Below are 13939 nucleotides of genomic sequence, written 5' to 3'. Positions count from 1 at the left end.
GAGGTCCAGTTTTAAAGTACCGCTGTAATTTTATATTTGTATTTCGGTTCTCTTGGTCCAGACTGAATACGAAAATGATCCAGTGTTAGATTTAAGATTTTAGTCCTGGTTCAGCTGTACTCATCCCTGTGTAGTCCATCACTGACTGTACAGTCCTGACTGTGTCTGTTTGTGGACGTTTGATGCCGTAACAGTGAGTTTCTCTTCATCTCTAGTAGGAACGATTATCTACATACCGCTCTGCTCAACGCTCAATTCCTATTGGTTACCTCCACATCGCTTCGATTCTAATTTGCATAAAGTTAAATTTGCTCGACTTACTCTTGCCGCCGACGTTCGTGCTTCCTCCTGACGCCAGAAATAGCAGCTCTGACTGAAAATGAGTCGGTTAGCTGGGTCGCACCGCTGTGGGTCGGCACATTTCACTAATTCACTAACAGGTACGTTTTTTATAACCCTTGACTCGTCTCTCCCAGGGGGGGCGAATAATTATGGACGGGTATAAAAACACACCTCTGTTATTACATACTATTAAACCAGCGAATGTAAAACGGCTCACGTAAACGATTCACTCAAAGTGATTCATCTGATTCTTTGATTTCCTGACAGGATGAGGCGCAGTGAAAAGGTCACCGGCTAACGCTAACCCAGCCTCCGCTGCATCGCCATGCACCGCAGCGCCTCGTTTCCATGGAAACTCTCATAGAAAACCTATTATTTCTCTTAGCGCCGCCGCTCATCGTATAAATAAATAAAACCTACAGTACAGTCGGTGCGTGATGTGGGACGGTCTGCAGATGTGAGGAGAGAGGAGCTCTTACTAGGTCGGAGGGTTTGAAGGGGTTCCCCTGCCCGCTGATGCCCCCTGAGATACTGAAACCCAGGCCCGGGTTCTTCTCGATCCGAACACAGAACTACAAACAAAGAAAAGGAAGAAGGTCAGTTCTGTAATGTGCCACGCCCATCCTGCCACCCCACACAGACACGGGGAGAACATGCAAACTCCACACAGAAAGGATCCTGGTCGGCCAGCATCTAAGAATCGAACCCAGGACCTTCTTACTGTGAGGAGACAGTGCTACCCACCGAGCCACCAGGCTCTTACCAGTATATTCTTTTATTTCTATTCAACTTTTGTTTACATTTTTTAAATGTGCAATAAAAACGAGATAGAAAACACAATTTTATTTCAATGTAAATATTAATATATATTTAACAAAAAAGCGTTATTATATATTATATAAAAATAAAAAGCGTTTACGCTAGGCCTAAATATAAATGCAAAATGCTCAGAAATCATAAAAGTTTTTTGTAACAGTAACAGTAATAATAATAATAAAAATAACAATAATAATAATAATAAAAATAATAATAATTATAATAATATAACAATAATAATAATATAATATTAATGATGACAATAACAATAATAACAATAATATTAATAGTAATAATAATAATAATAATAAATATAATAATAGTAATAATAATAATAGAAATAATAATAATAATAAAAACAATAATAATAACAGTAATAATATTATGAATAATAAAATAATAATTATAATAATAATAATTATAATAATAATAACAATAATAATAACAATGACAAAAATTATTATAATAATCTTAATAATAGTTATAATAATAATAATAATGATAATAATAATAATAATAGCAACGGGCTAGCAACCCAGCTTGCATCCTTCGTGAGGAGGAAGCCAATCCAAGCTACGAGTGAACCTTCAGAGACATACCCCCAGGGGATCCCGAGAGGGGGGGAGGATGAGATCCCCAACAGGACGGACCTATGGATGATGACCCATGCAAACGGCCAGACGACGATTAATGCAAAATGCATCTGTGGGAAAGTTTGCAAGAATCCGCGGGGCCTCAAAATCCATCAGGCCAGGATGAAATGTTTGGACAAGGAGGAGCAGGTGCAACGCACAGGACCAGTTCCTGGTGAGACGCAGGAGGAGCAGGGCCAGGACTCACCCCACAGAGCCCAGCGCCTCCACGCACCGGTTCCCCAGTTTCCATGCAGAGTAGTTCCACAGCGGATTAGATGGCCCCCAGCAACCAGCAAGAGCATGTGGCAGCAATTTGACGACGATGTTTGTGAGATTGTCCAAACAACTAAGGGCGATGCTGACAGTCGATTGCACACAATGACGACCATCATTGTTAGCTACGCATCAGAGAGATTTGGCTACATGGAGATAGGGAAAAGTAGGAAACCTTATAATAAGAATCGCAGAGCCACCAAGATCCAGCAGCTGCGCCAAGAACTGAGATCCCTTAGGAAGCAGTACAAGAGGGCCAGTGAAGAAGAGCGGCAGCCTCTGGCAGAGTTGCGAGAGATCGTCAGGAAGAAACTCCTGAATATACGCAGAGCAGAGTGGCACCGCAGACGAGCAAAGGAGAGGGCCAGGAAGCGAACAGCCTTCATTGCCAGCCCCTTTAGCTTCACCAGGAAACTGCTTGGTGACAAGCGTAGCGGCCAGCTGAAGTGCTCCGCAGAGGATGTTAACACCTTCCTTCATAACACTTTGAGTGACCCAGAGAGAGACCAGGATCTTGGCCACAACAATGCTCTGATAAGCCCAGCCCTACCGACAACAGAGTTTGACATCAAGGAACCAAGCTGGAGAGAGGTCCAGGAAGTTGTAAAGGCAGCGAGATCAGCCTCAGCCCCTGGGCCCAGTAGGGTACCATACAGTGTATACAAGCGCTGTCCGAAACTTCTTCAGCTACTGTGGAAGATCCTGAGAGTGGTCTGGCGACGAGGAAGAGTCGCCAACCAGTGGAGGTGGGCTGAGGGTGTGTGGATCCCGAAGGAGGAGAACTCCAAAGACCTGGGCCAGTTCAGAACCATCTCACTGCTCAGCACAGAAGGAAAGATATTCTTCAGCATTGTGTCACGGCGGCTGTCAATGTTCTGTTTAAAGAACAATTATATCGATACTTCGGTACAGAAAGGTGGGATTTCCGGAACATCAGGCTGCATGGAACACACAGGGGTTATCACACAGCTCCTTAGGGAAGCAAAGGAAGGCAAAGGCGACCTGGTGGTCCTGTGGCTGGACCTTGCTAACGCTTATGGGTCTATACCACACAAGCTCGTCGAGGAGACTCTCCGCAGACACCATGTTCCCAACAAGATCAACCACCTCATATTGGATTACTACAACAATTTCCAGATGAGGGTTACATCTGGGTCCATAACATCTGAGTGGCATAGGCTAGAGAAGGGAATTATAACGGGCTGCACCATTTCAGTAACCCTTTTCGCCCTTGCCATGAACATGGTAGTGAAATCTGCGGAGGTGGAGTGTCGCGGGCCACTGACCAAGTCTGGAGTGCGGCAGCCACCAATCAGAGCTTACATGGATGACCTGACTGTGACTACATCATCTGTCCCTGGCAGCAGGTGGATCTTACAAGGGCTTGAGAAGCTCATCTCATGGGCAAGGATGAGCTTTAAGCCATCAAAGTCAAGGTCCCTGGTCTTGAAGAGGGGAAAAGTCATGGACAAGTTTCGCTTCAAGATCTCAGAGTCCACCATTCCAACACTGTTAGAAGAGCCAGTCAAGAGCTTGGGGAAGCTCTTTGACTGCAGCTTGAAGGACACAGCTGCCATCCACAAGACCTGTGGTAACCTTGGAACCTGGCTCACCAAGGTTGACAAATCTGGGTTGCCGGGTCGTTTTAAAGCATGGATCTACCAGCATGCCATTCTGCCCAGGGTTCTGTGGCCGTTGCTATTGTATGATGTCCCAATGTCAACTGTGGAAGCTCTGGAGAAGAAGATCAGCAGTTACTTGCGAAGATGGCTCGGCTTGCCTAGGAGCCTAAGCAGTGCTGCTCTGTACGGGGCCACCAACACCCTACAGCTCCCCTTCAGCGGCCTCACAGAAGAGTTTGTGGTAACTCGGACAAGAGAGGTCATGCAGTACAGGGACTCCAGGGACCCCAAGGTGGCCACAGCTGGCATCGAAGTCCGCACAGGCAGGAAGTGGAGTGCTGCCAGAGAGCTACAGGCAGCAGAGGTGCGGCTCAGGCAGAAGGCCCTTGTAGGGACAGTGGCAAGAGGGCGATCAGGCCTGGGCTACTTTCCAGGTAGCCAGGTGGATAGAGCAGAAGGGAAGGAGCGACAACATCTTCTCCAGGAGGAAGTGCGCGCTGGTGTAGAGGAGGTGAGAGTCAGCAAGATGGTGGGGCTGAGTCAGCAGGGAGCCTGGACAAGGTGGGAGAAGACGCTGCAGCGGAAGATCTCATGGCCAGATCTCTGGCGGGCTGACAGCTACCGCATCAGTTTCCTGGTCCAAGCTGTCTACGACACCTTGCCAAGCCCAGCAAACCTTTACACCTGGGGCAAGATTGAGACACCTTCCTGCCCCCTGTGTGCTGGGAGAGGATCGCTTCAACACCTCCTCAGCAGCTGTCCCAAAGCCTTGGCCGATGGTCGATATCGGTGGCGCCATGACCAGGTGCTCAAGGCTGTTGCAGAGGCAGTCACCACAGCAATTCACTCCAGCAGACACTGCCCCAGGAAGAACAACATTCCTTTCCTAAAGGCCGGAGAGAAGCCCGACTCGCGAACACAGACCAAGTCAGGCCTGCTGTCCACAGGCCCAGATTGGCAGCTGAGAGTGGACCTGGGAAAACAACTAAAGGTCCCCGAACACATCGCCCAGACAAGACGGCGCCCAGACTTGATCATCTACTCAGATGCTACCAAGCAGGTGATAATGTGGGAGCTGACTGTGCCGTGGGAAGAGCACATGGAGGAGGCACACGAGAGGAAGCAGGCGAAATACCAAGACCTGGTGGAAGAGTGCAGGAGCAGGGGCTGGCGGACTTACTGCGAACCTATCGAGGTAGGTTGCCGGGGGTTTGCTGGGCGTTCAACCTGCAAAGCTCTGGCAAGGCTAGGAGTGGTTGGAGCAGCTAAGAGGGGAGCCATACGTTCCATAACGGAAGCCGCAGAGAAAGCCACACGATGGCTTTGGCTAAAGAGGGCGAGCCCGTGGATTGGTGCTGCTGGGATGCAATCCGGGTCTTGATCAACCCCGGATGGGTCACCTGAGTGAGGGGGTCTGATGTTGAAAGACCCGAAACCCCCGATGACCCCAGGAACATCACTGATGATGCATCCCAGCGCATCCTAGAGATGTATTTAAAAACCATAATAATAAATAATAATAATATGAAATACTTATAATAATTATAATAATAATAAAAATCTTAATAATAGTAATAATAATAATAATAATAATGATAATAATAATAATAAATAATAATAATATGAAATACTTATAATAATTATAATAATAATAAAAATCTTAATAATAGTAATAATAATAATAATAAAAATACTAATAACAACAATAATAGTAATAATAATAATAATAATAATGATAATAAAAAAAAAAATAATAATAGTAATAATAATAATAATAGTTATAATAAAAATCTTAATAATAATAATAATAATTATTATTATTATAAAATAATGATAATAATAATAATAATTATTATTATTATTATTATTATAAAATAATAATAATAATAATAATAATAATAGGAAAAAATTAAATAAAAAAGCTTAATTAAAAAATGAATTAATTAATGAATAGGCTGTAAATCCGACTTCCTGTAGGAGGGGAAACTGCTATGACTAAAACCCTAGACATGTTTCAGAAATGCTGAGCTAGAGTGGTTTTTCCCTGATAAAAAGCTGAAAAGCAATAATCAAAATCAAAGAAAATAAAAGGTATTAAATTTATAGACATCCAGCCACACCCGGTCCTCTGATGCAGGCAGTGGGCATCAACAACTAAAACCGTATGAATGAATGAGTGAGTGACGTACCTGCTCTGGAAAGCCGTCCATGCTCTTCTGGCCCTTGGTCTGGATGAAGCAGCGGGCGCTCTGGGGCCGGGGGCTGGTGCTAGTCATGGCCATTCCCAGAGGATTCTGGTACTGCTGGATGGAGACCTTATTCATGATCCCTTCGTACTGCTGGGGCCCCCGGTGCTGCGCCGTGGCTCCGCCTCCCATCACGCCCTGCTGTTGGTGAGGGTACGGGACCACCACCTGAGGAGGATAAATCAGCGATATTAAATAATAAAACATTTCTGCGTGGGTTCTCTTTCTCTAAACAAAATAATTGCTTTGTGATGGCGCCCTCTGCTGGCTGGTCCAGGCAACTGCATGAGAAAATCAGTACTGTGTGACTCTCCGTACACGATGCTGTTCTCCGTGACTCCGTCTCTGGCAGGTGAAAAGAAGTGGCAAACAAACGTGTGAAGCCGGCTGTATATTCACTTCCTGGCATCCTATAAGCATTATTAAACTTACTTCTTTTCACCTGCACCAGGCGGGTTCATACGGAGATCCGTATCGCGCATGGAGAGTCATGCACCGATCTCTGTGCAGCACCATCGATCAGCCAGTAGAGGACATAACTGCCTAGTGGTTAAGGTACTGGACCAGTAATCAGAAGGCTGCTGGTTTAAGCCCCACCTCTGCCAAATTGCTACTGTTGGGCCCTTGAGCAAGGCCCTTAACCCTCTTAGACTGTCACAACTGTAAGTCGTTTTGGATAAATGCCGAAAATGTAAACGCAACGAGTTATGAGGGACCCCTTCGACCCTCCCTCCCCCAGACGAGCCGACTGAGATGTGTACCTTTTTAACCATGGTGTTGTCTGGAGGTACGTCTCTTCTCCCGAGCGAGTAGGGGGCCCACTGCGTGGTGGGAGAGACCACTTCCTGTCCGTTGTCTAAAATATTGCTCTGCTGCGACGGGGTCTGAAACAGAAAGGTCGGTAAGTCGTGCCTTATACCAGGCGACGGGTACACGTCTGAAAATCACGTCTCGAGCTTTAACGCAGGCTGGTTACGATGCATTTTATTAAAAGCTAAAATTTAAAGCCAAATCTGGGAAGTCTGGGGTCAGGATGTCCTAATACTCGAGGGTTTTTATCATTATTTGATTTTAAGGGTTTAAAGTCAATCTAACTCGACAGCACGCGATCATGAGACGCCGTCTGACACTTAAACGTCTTTGTCAGTGTCACGTTTGACCTTTTAAAGACTATAAAGATTCTACGAGGGTTCTTCAAAAAGTTTCCACACTTTCAACTCAATTTATTAAGAATTTCAAAAACAATGTCGTCGCCTTCCGATGTGTTTTTCCAGTCGTTCCAACTTTTTGTTTTCCCTTTTTCTCCCCCTTTAGCGCATCCAATCGTTCAATTTGCATCGTGCTTCCTCTCTGTCTATGCCGAACCCCGCCCTGACCGAGGAGATCGAAGCTAACCCGTATCCCCTCCGAAACATGAGCAGCAGCCGGATGCATCTTTGCCACCCGCACATTGATGAGTTTGACGCCACCTAGCGTTGCATGTGGAGAGACACACCCTAAGGGCACTCTTCCTCATCTCTTGTGCAGGCGCCTCCAATCAGCCGGCAGAGGTCGTAATCGCATTCTGACAGAGAGAGACCCACATCCGGTTCTTTGTCCCACCCCCCAACTGAGCAACCGGCCAATCGTTGCCCATACAGCCGCCCAGCCTCGAACCGGGGAGGCAGAGCTGGATTCGAAACGATGTACCCAGAATCCAGCTCCGGTTGCAGCGTGTCTTTTTACCGCTGCGCCACCTGAGCGGCCATCGTTCCAACTTTTTAATGCCATAAGCAAAAACTCGTAGCCACTGATGCGCCGCTGCTTTCACATCATCATCACATGAAAATCTTCTTCCCCTTAAAGCTTCTTTCAGTATCCAAAAAAGTGGAAATCAGATGGAGCTAAATCAGGACTATAAGCGTCTCTCAGACTCTCAGACACGAGTGATTCCTCCTCCTTCTACACCCTCACCGCTAATAATATATAATATAGATATAAATATAATAATATAAAAGTGAGGAAACTTCTTGAAGATCCCTTGTACTTTAGTCTACGGGGGGTGTTTATTAAATACTGCAAAGAAATTCCCTGTAATTTCTGGTTGTATTTTAATAAAGAGACGGAGGAATATCAATTAATGATTATTATACCACTCATAAAACAAGTAATCTGATGGTGCGGACTTTTGCACAGTTCTGTACGTCTACAAATATGCACTGAAGTGACAGAAAAACTGGTGCACCAGTCTAATATTGGGTAGGTCCCCAACGGGAGCGTAGGTCTGCAGAAGTATGATGGAACACGGACTCCACAAGCTCCACATCGGCTATTCTGTAGATGATGAACAACATACTTCCAGTAGAACCGTGGGAAATGCAAAACCCCAAACTCGAGGAACGAGTGTTCCTCTAAGTGTAATTTGGCATCTCTAGATGTGTTTGGCGGCGCTCTGTCCTGCCGGAAAAGCCCAAATTCTAACCAGATTCTAAACTCCACATTCACTCAACACTTACTTCACATTCTAAACCATGTAAACACAGTGGTGAGTGCTCCGGCGCATTCACATGAGAAGCTTTTTGCGCTTTGAGCGTCGCAGCAACTGCAAGAATCGCTAAGAAATACGCTATTCCAAGATCTCCACGATTAAGAAGCGTAATGAAACAATATAGACGTGCGACATGGCGCTGGTGCTGCTGTGGTACCATCAAAGCTTTGTTAGTTTTGTACCAGTTTTAAGTATCACCAAACTTTGGATGATTTGGGTCGTGGAAAACTTTGATCTTTTATTTGAAAGCTCTACAATCGTCCTCTGACGGCTGCAGACGATGTTTTTTAAGGCGGCGCTTAATGCCGCCGACCAGTGACCAGACCAGATACGACTGAGGTCCTGCACACAGCGAGTAGTGCTGAGGGAATCATATGAACGCTTATATGAACGGAAACGTTGTAGAAATTAAAAAGGATCATTTATAAACATAGTTTTAAAAACGATGTTATAAAAACGACCAATCGCGGCAGCCCTAGTAATAATGAAGAGAAGTTTAGTGCTCCTGTCTCCTTCTTTTACTACATTAAACCACGTTAAGCTTTATTTTGAACCAGAAGCGTTTTAGACTCTGGGAGAAGCTGATTCTGATTCTCACCATTTCTCAGAAGCTGGAGCTGTAACACAAGTTTAAAAGTGAAACAGGGAGGAGAATCCAGATAAACACAGATACATGTGGAGCTGTAACCCTGGATCTGACGCTTATTCCACACTGATGCAGATTCAGCTCAGATTCACACGCTGATGAGTCGAGGCTGTTATGGAGGCACCACCAGTCGTTCTGGCACTTCAGTGTATTACACAGTTGTACTAACTCTATAAAATAATAAGGTTTTGTACGATTTAAAGGATTTACACGTGGGTTTCTGTAATAATCGTAGAGACAGAGGAGACAGAAGAGAACTGCAGCCCACAGAGCAACACAAAGACTGAACACATGCAACGCCGACAACGAGATATACACCAAACAACACGGAAAAACAGAATCTAAACAGTAAAATATGGAAAACGGGACTGTCCATTACTGTCTGAACCCTTACCTACATGTTATTACTGCATGTTCTCCCTTTTTCTCTCAATTTAGTCATAGCCAATGTGTCTTCTACTACTGGGGACCCTAAATGGCGTCAGAGGAGGGTGTCCGCTCCACCGACCCCTTCTTATTCGCCCGTACTTCGGCGGATCGGTCTCGCGCAGGGAGAGTCACGCACTGATCTCCACGTGCCCCGGGCTACTAATCAACGTCGAAGACCCCGTCCAGTTTTCTTTTTTTAGTCCTGTCTTTTCTCACCCAACAGACTAAAGGCCAATTTCTGCAGCAGGCACTACCGATCGTGTCCACTAGGGGGCGACCCAGCTGACTGGTAGGACTGGTAGAGTTGAGATTCAAACTCCAAAACCCCAGTGCTAGGCACCCCCCTTACCTATATTTTAATTTGTGTGTAGTCCAGTTTTTCCCACCCAGCAGACCAGCAACCAATTTCTGCTTTAAGTACTGCCAATCATGCCCACTAGGGGGCGAGATCTGAAACAATATATTCAAACGTGCCAATGGTTTCATGCTGCACCGATATGGGGGCGGTTGGTACCTTTTTTTGGGGTTGATACTCACGTTTGGTAGAGGTAGCCACTGAGTCGTTTGGTTTTCATGCTTTGCGTTATTGTAAAAGTTTATTGTCATGCTTCTGCTGGCATGCGGCGCAGCATAGCCTCCGGTGTACAGCATGCCGAAGTTTACGGTGTTGTGCTTATGGACAGCGCTCTGATTGGAGGGAAACAACCACATGACGACCACATGAGTGAACGGAGACGCCACACAGAAAGTCAAAGGCTGCAGAAGTGGGGTGTTGGAGGGGGGGGGGGGGGGTTGTGAGGGGTGTGGGGGGGGTTGTGAGGGGGGTAGGTACACTCGACCTGCTGCTGCAACAGAGTGGAGAAGCTTTGATCGACAGGACAACAACGATACACAACATGGTTACTGGAAACAACACAGAACACACAGCGCTCACGGTCACGTTTACATACAGCAGTGTGTCAACAAGAGGAAATCTGTTTAAAAAAAAAGTTGGGACGGTGTAGAAAATGCACATTTTTATGCATTTATATATTTTATTTGATGTCAGACAGAATTAATTTTATCTGCTCAACTTCATTTCATTTACAGTGGGGGAAATAAGTATTTGATCCCCTGCTGATTTTGTAAGTTTACCCCCTTACAAAGACTTGAACAGTCTATAATTTTTATGGAAGGTTTATTTTAACAGAGAGAGACAGAATATCAACAAAAAATCCAGAAAAAAAACATTAAATAAAAGTTATAAATTAATTTGTATTTAATTAAGGGAAATAAGTATTTGATCCCCGACCAACCAGCAAGAATTCTGACCCCCACAGACCGGTTATGTGCCCATGAGGCACACAAATTAGTCCTGTCCCTGTATAAAAGACTCCTGTCACAGAATCAGTTTCTTCCGTTCAAATCTCTCGACCACCATGGGCAAGACCAAAGAGCTATCAAAGGACGTCAGGGACAAGATTGTAGACCTGCACAAGGCTGGAATGGGCTACAAGACCATCAGCAAGAAGCTTGGTGAGAAAGAGACCACTGTTGGTGCGATCATTCGAAAATGGAAGAAATACAAGATCACAGTCAATCACCCTCACTCTGGAACTCCATGCAAGATCTCACCTGGTGGGGTAAGAATGATTCTGAGAAAGGTGAGGTCAGTTCAGAATTACACGGGAGGAGCTTGTCAATGATCTCAAGGGAGCTGGGAGCACAGTCACCAAGAAAACCATTAGTAACACACTTCGCCGTAATGGATTGAGATCCTGCAGTGCCCGCAAAGTCCCTCTGCTCAAGAAGGCTCATGTACAGGCCCGTCTGAAGTTTGCCAATGAACACCTGAATGATTCAGAGAAAGCTTGGGAGAATGTGATATGGTCAGATGAGACCAAAATTGAGCTCTTTGGCATCAACTCCACTCGCCGTGTTTGGAGGCAGAGAAATGCCCGGTGGGGATGGTGTTCTTGTGGTCATATCCAGCATTTCTCTGCTCCCAGCTCCCTTGAGATCATTGACAAGCTCCTCCCGTGTAATTCTGGACTGACCTCACCTTTCTCAGAATCATTCTTACCCCACCAGGTGAGATCTTGCATGGAGCTCCAGAGTGAGGGTTCTTGAAGCTTTTTGCTGATGGTCTTGTAGCCCATTCCAGCCTTGTGCAGGTCTACAATCTTGTCCCTGACGTCCTTTGATAGCTCTTTGGTCTTGCCCATGGTGGTCGAGAGATTTGAACGGAAGAAACTGATTCTGTGACAGGAGTCTTTTATACAGGGACAGGACTAATTTGTGTGCCTCATGGGGACATAACTGGTCTGTGGGGGTCAGAATTCTTGCTGGTTGCTAGGGGATCAAATACTTATTTCCCTTAATTAAATACAAATTAATTTATAACTTTTATTTAATGTTTTTTTTCTGGATTTTTTGTTGATATTCTGTCTCTCTGTTAAAATAAACCTTCCATAAAAATTATAGACTGTTCAAGTCTTTGTAAGGGGGTAAACTTACAAAATCAGCAGGGGATCAAATACTTATTTTTCTCACTGTATTAATAAACATCCATTCCTGCATTTCAGGCCTGCAACACATTCCAAAAAACGTCAGGACGGGGAAATTTAGGGTGAATAATGAGGTAAATTAGTCCACAAATTTGTGCGAAAATGATTGAAATGTTTAAAAACAATGAACCTCAAAGAAAGATTGGAAGGGATTTGCATGTTCTCCCTCTACAGTGCAGAATATCATTAAACCATTCAAGTCATCAGGAGGAATTTCAGTGCGTAAAGACCAAGGGTGCGAGCTTAATCTGAACGCTCGTGATCTTCCATCCCTCAGACGGCGCCGCATCAAGAACCTCCACTCAACACTAGCTGATAGAACCACATGGGTGAGGGATTAGTTTATCAAACCTTTATCAGCTCTACAATACAGAGTTACTGCACTAATCATACTTAACACTTTACTGTGCAAACAAGAAGCCTTATGTTAACCATGTCCAGAAGCGGCGTCCACTTCTCTGGGCTCGGAGGCATCTAGGATGGACCATCACACAGTGGAAACGTGTATTGTGGTCAGATGAATCAGCATTCCAGGTCTGTTTTGGAAAAAATGGATGCAGAGTGATCCGGACCAAAGAGGAAAAGGACCAGGGTGTATCATGGTATGGGGGTGTGTCAGTACCAGGGTGTATCATGGTATGGGGGTGTGTCAGTACCAGGGTGTATCATGGTATGGGGGTGTGTCAGTACCAGGGTGTATCATGGTATGGGGTGTGTCAGTACCAGGGTGTATCATGGTATGGGGGTGTGTCAGTACCAGAGTCTGTCATGGTATGGGGGTGTGTCAGTACCAGGGTGTGTCATGGTATGGGGGTGTGTCAGTACCAGGGTCTGTCATGGTATGGGGGTGTGTCAGTACCAGAGTGTGTCATGGTATGGGGGTGTGTCAGTACCAGGGTGTATCATGGTATGGGGGTGTGTCAGTACCAGGGTGTGTCATGGTATGGGGGTGTGTCAGTACCAGGGTGTGTCATGGTATGGGGGTGTGTCAGTACCAGGGTCTGTCATGGTATGGGGGTGTGTCATTACCAGGGTGTGTCATGGTATGGGGGTGTGTCAGTACCAGGATCTGTCATGGTATGGGGGTGTGTCAGTACCAGGGTGTATCATGGTATGGGGGTGTGTCAGTACCAGGGTGTGTCATGGTATGGGGGTGTGTCAGTACCAGGGTGTGTCATGGTATGGGGGTGTGTCAGTACCAGGGTGTATCATGGTATGGGGGTGTGTCAGTACCAGGGTGTGTCATGGTATGGGGGTGTGTCAGTACCAGGGTCTGTCATGGTATGGGGGTGTGTCAGTACCAGGGTGTATCATGGTATGGGGGTGTGTCAGTACCAGGGTCTGTCATGGTATGGGGGTGTGTCAGTACCAGGGTCTGTCATGGTATGGGGGTGTGTCAGTACCAGGGTCTGTCATGGTATGGGGGTGTGTCAGTACCAGGGTCTGTCATGGTATGGGGGTGTGTCAGTACCAGGGTGTATCATGGTATGGGGGGGCGTGTCAGTGCCCTTGGTAAAGGTCATTTACACTCTGTGATGCAGCATTAATACAGAAAAGTACGTTGAGATCTTAGAGCAACATGTGCTGCCTTCAAGACGTCGTCTTTTCCAGGGACGATGCAAATCCACCTGCTGCACACATTACAAAGGCGTGGCTGTGGAAGAAGAGGGTGAGGGTACGGGTACTGGACTGGCCTGCCTGCAGTCCTGACCTGTCCCCAACAGAGAACGTTTGCAGGAAGAACGGGACAAAATAACGGAAACACGTCATCGCTCGGCGTCCTTGGTGCCGAAACGTCTTTTAAGTGTCGTGAAAAGGAACGGCAACATTACAGAGTGGTAAACGCTTTACTGTCCC

General features: G+C 45.9%; 1 protein-coding gene across 5 annotated transcripts in view; it reads right to left on the bottom strand.

Moving 5' to 3' along the window:
• lrrc7 (leucine rich repeat containing 7) overlaps nucleotides 1-13939 on the bottom strand; it is a 102965-nt gene that overhangs the window by 5157 nt on the left and 83869 nt on the right. For 4 of the 5 annotated variants that reach the window (XM_062998046.1, XM_062998045.1, XM_062998044.1 and 1 more), the window contains 3 exons: nucleotides 6696-6818; nucleotides 5878-6102; nucleotides 822-914 (listed from right to left, as the gene is read on the bottom strand). In XM_062998046.1, coding sequence (XP_062854116.1) covers nucleotides 822-914; nucleotides 5878-6102; nucleotides 6696-6818 — 441 coding nt within the window. Of the gene's footprint in view, nucleotides 1-821; nucleotides 915-5877; nucleotides 6103-6695; nucleotides 6819-10073; nucleotides 10224-13939 lie in introns of all 5 variants that reach the window. The other variant, XM_062998048.1, reaches the window with a different exon arrangement.

This window comes from Trichomycterus rosablanca, chromosome 6 (assembly GCF_030014385.1).
Source record: "Trichomycterus rosablanca isolate fTriRos1 chromosome 6, fTriRos1.hap1, whole genome shotgun sequence".
In the NCBI taxonomy this organism is placed as follows: domain Eukaryota; kingdom Metazoa; phylum Chordata; class Actinopteri; order Siluriformes; family Trichomycteridae; genus Trichomycterus; species Trichomycterus rosablanca.
The sequence above is the reverse complement of the archived record's forward strand: the minus strand, read 5'-3'. Positions and strand labels throughout refer to the sequence as shown.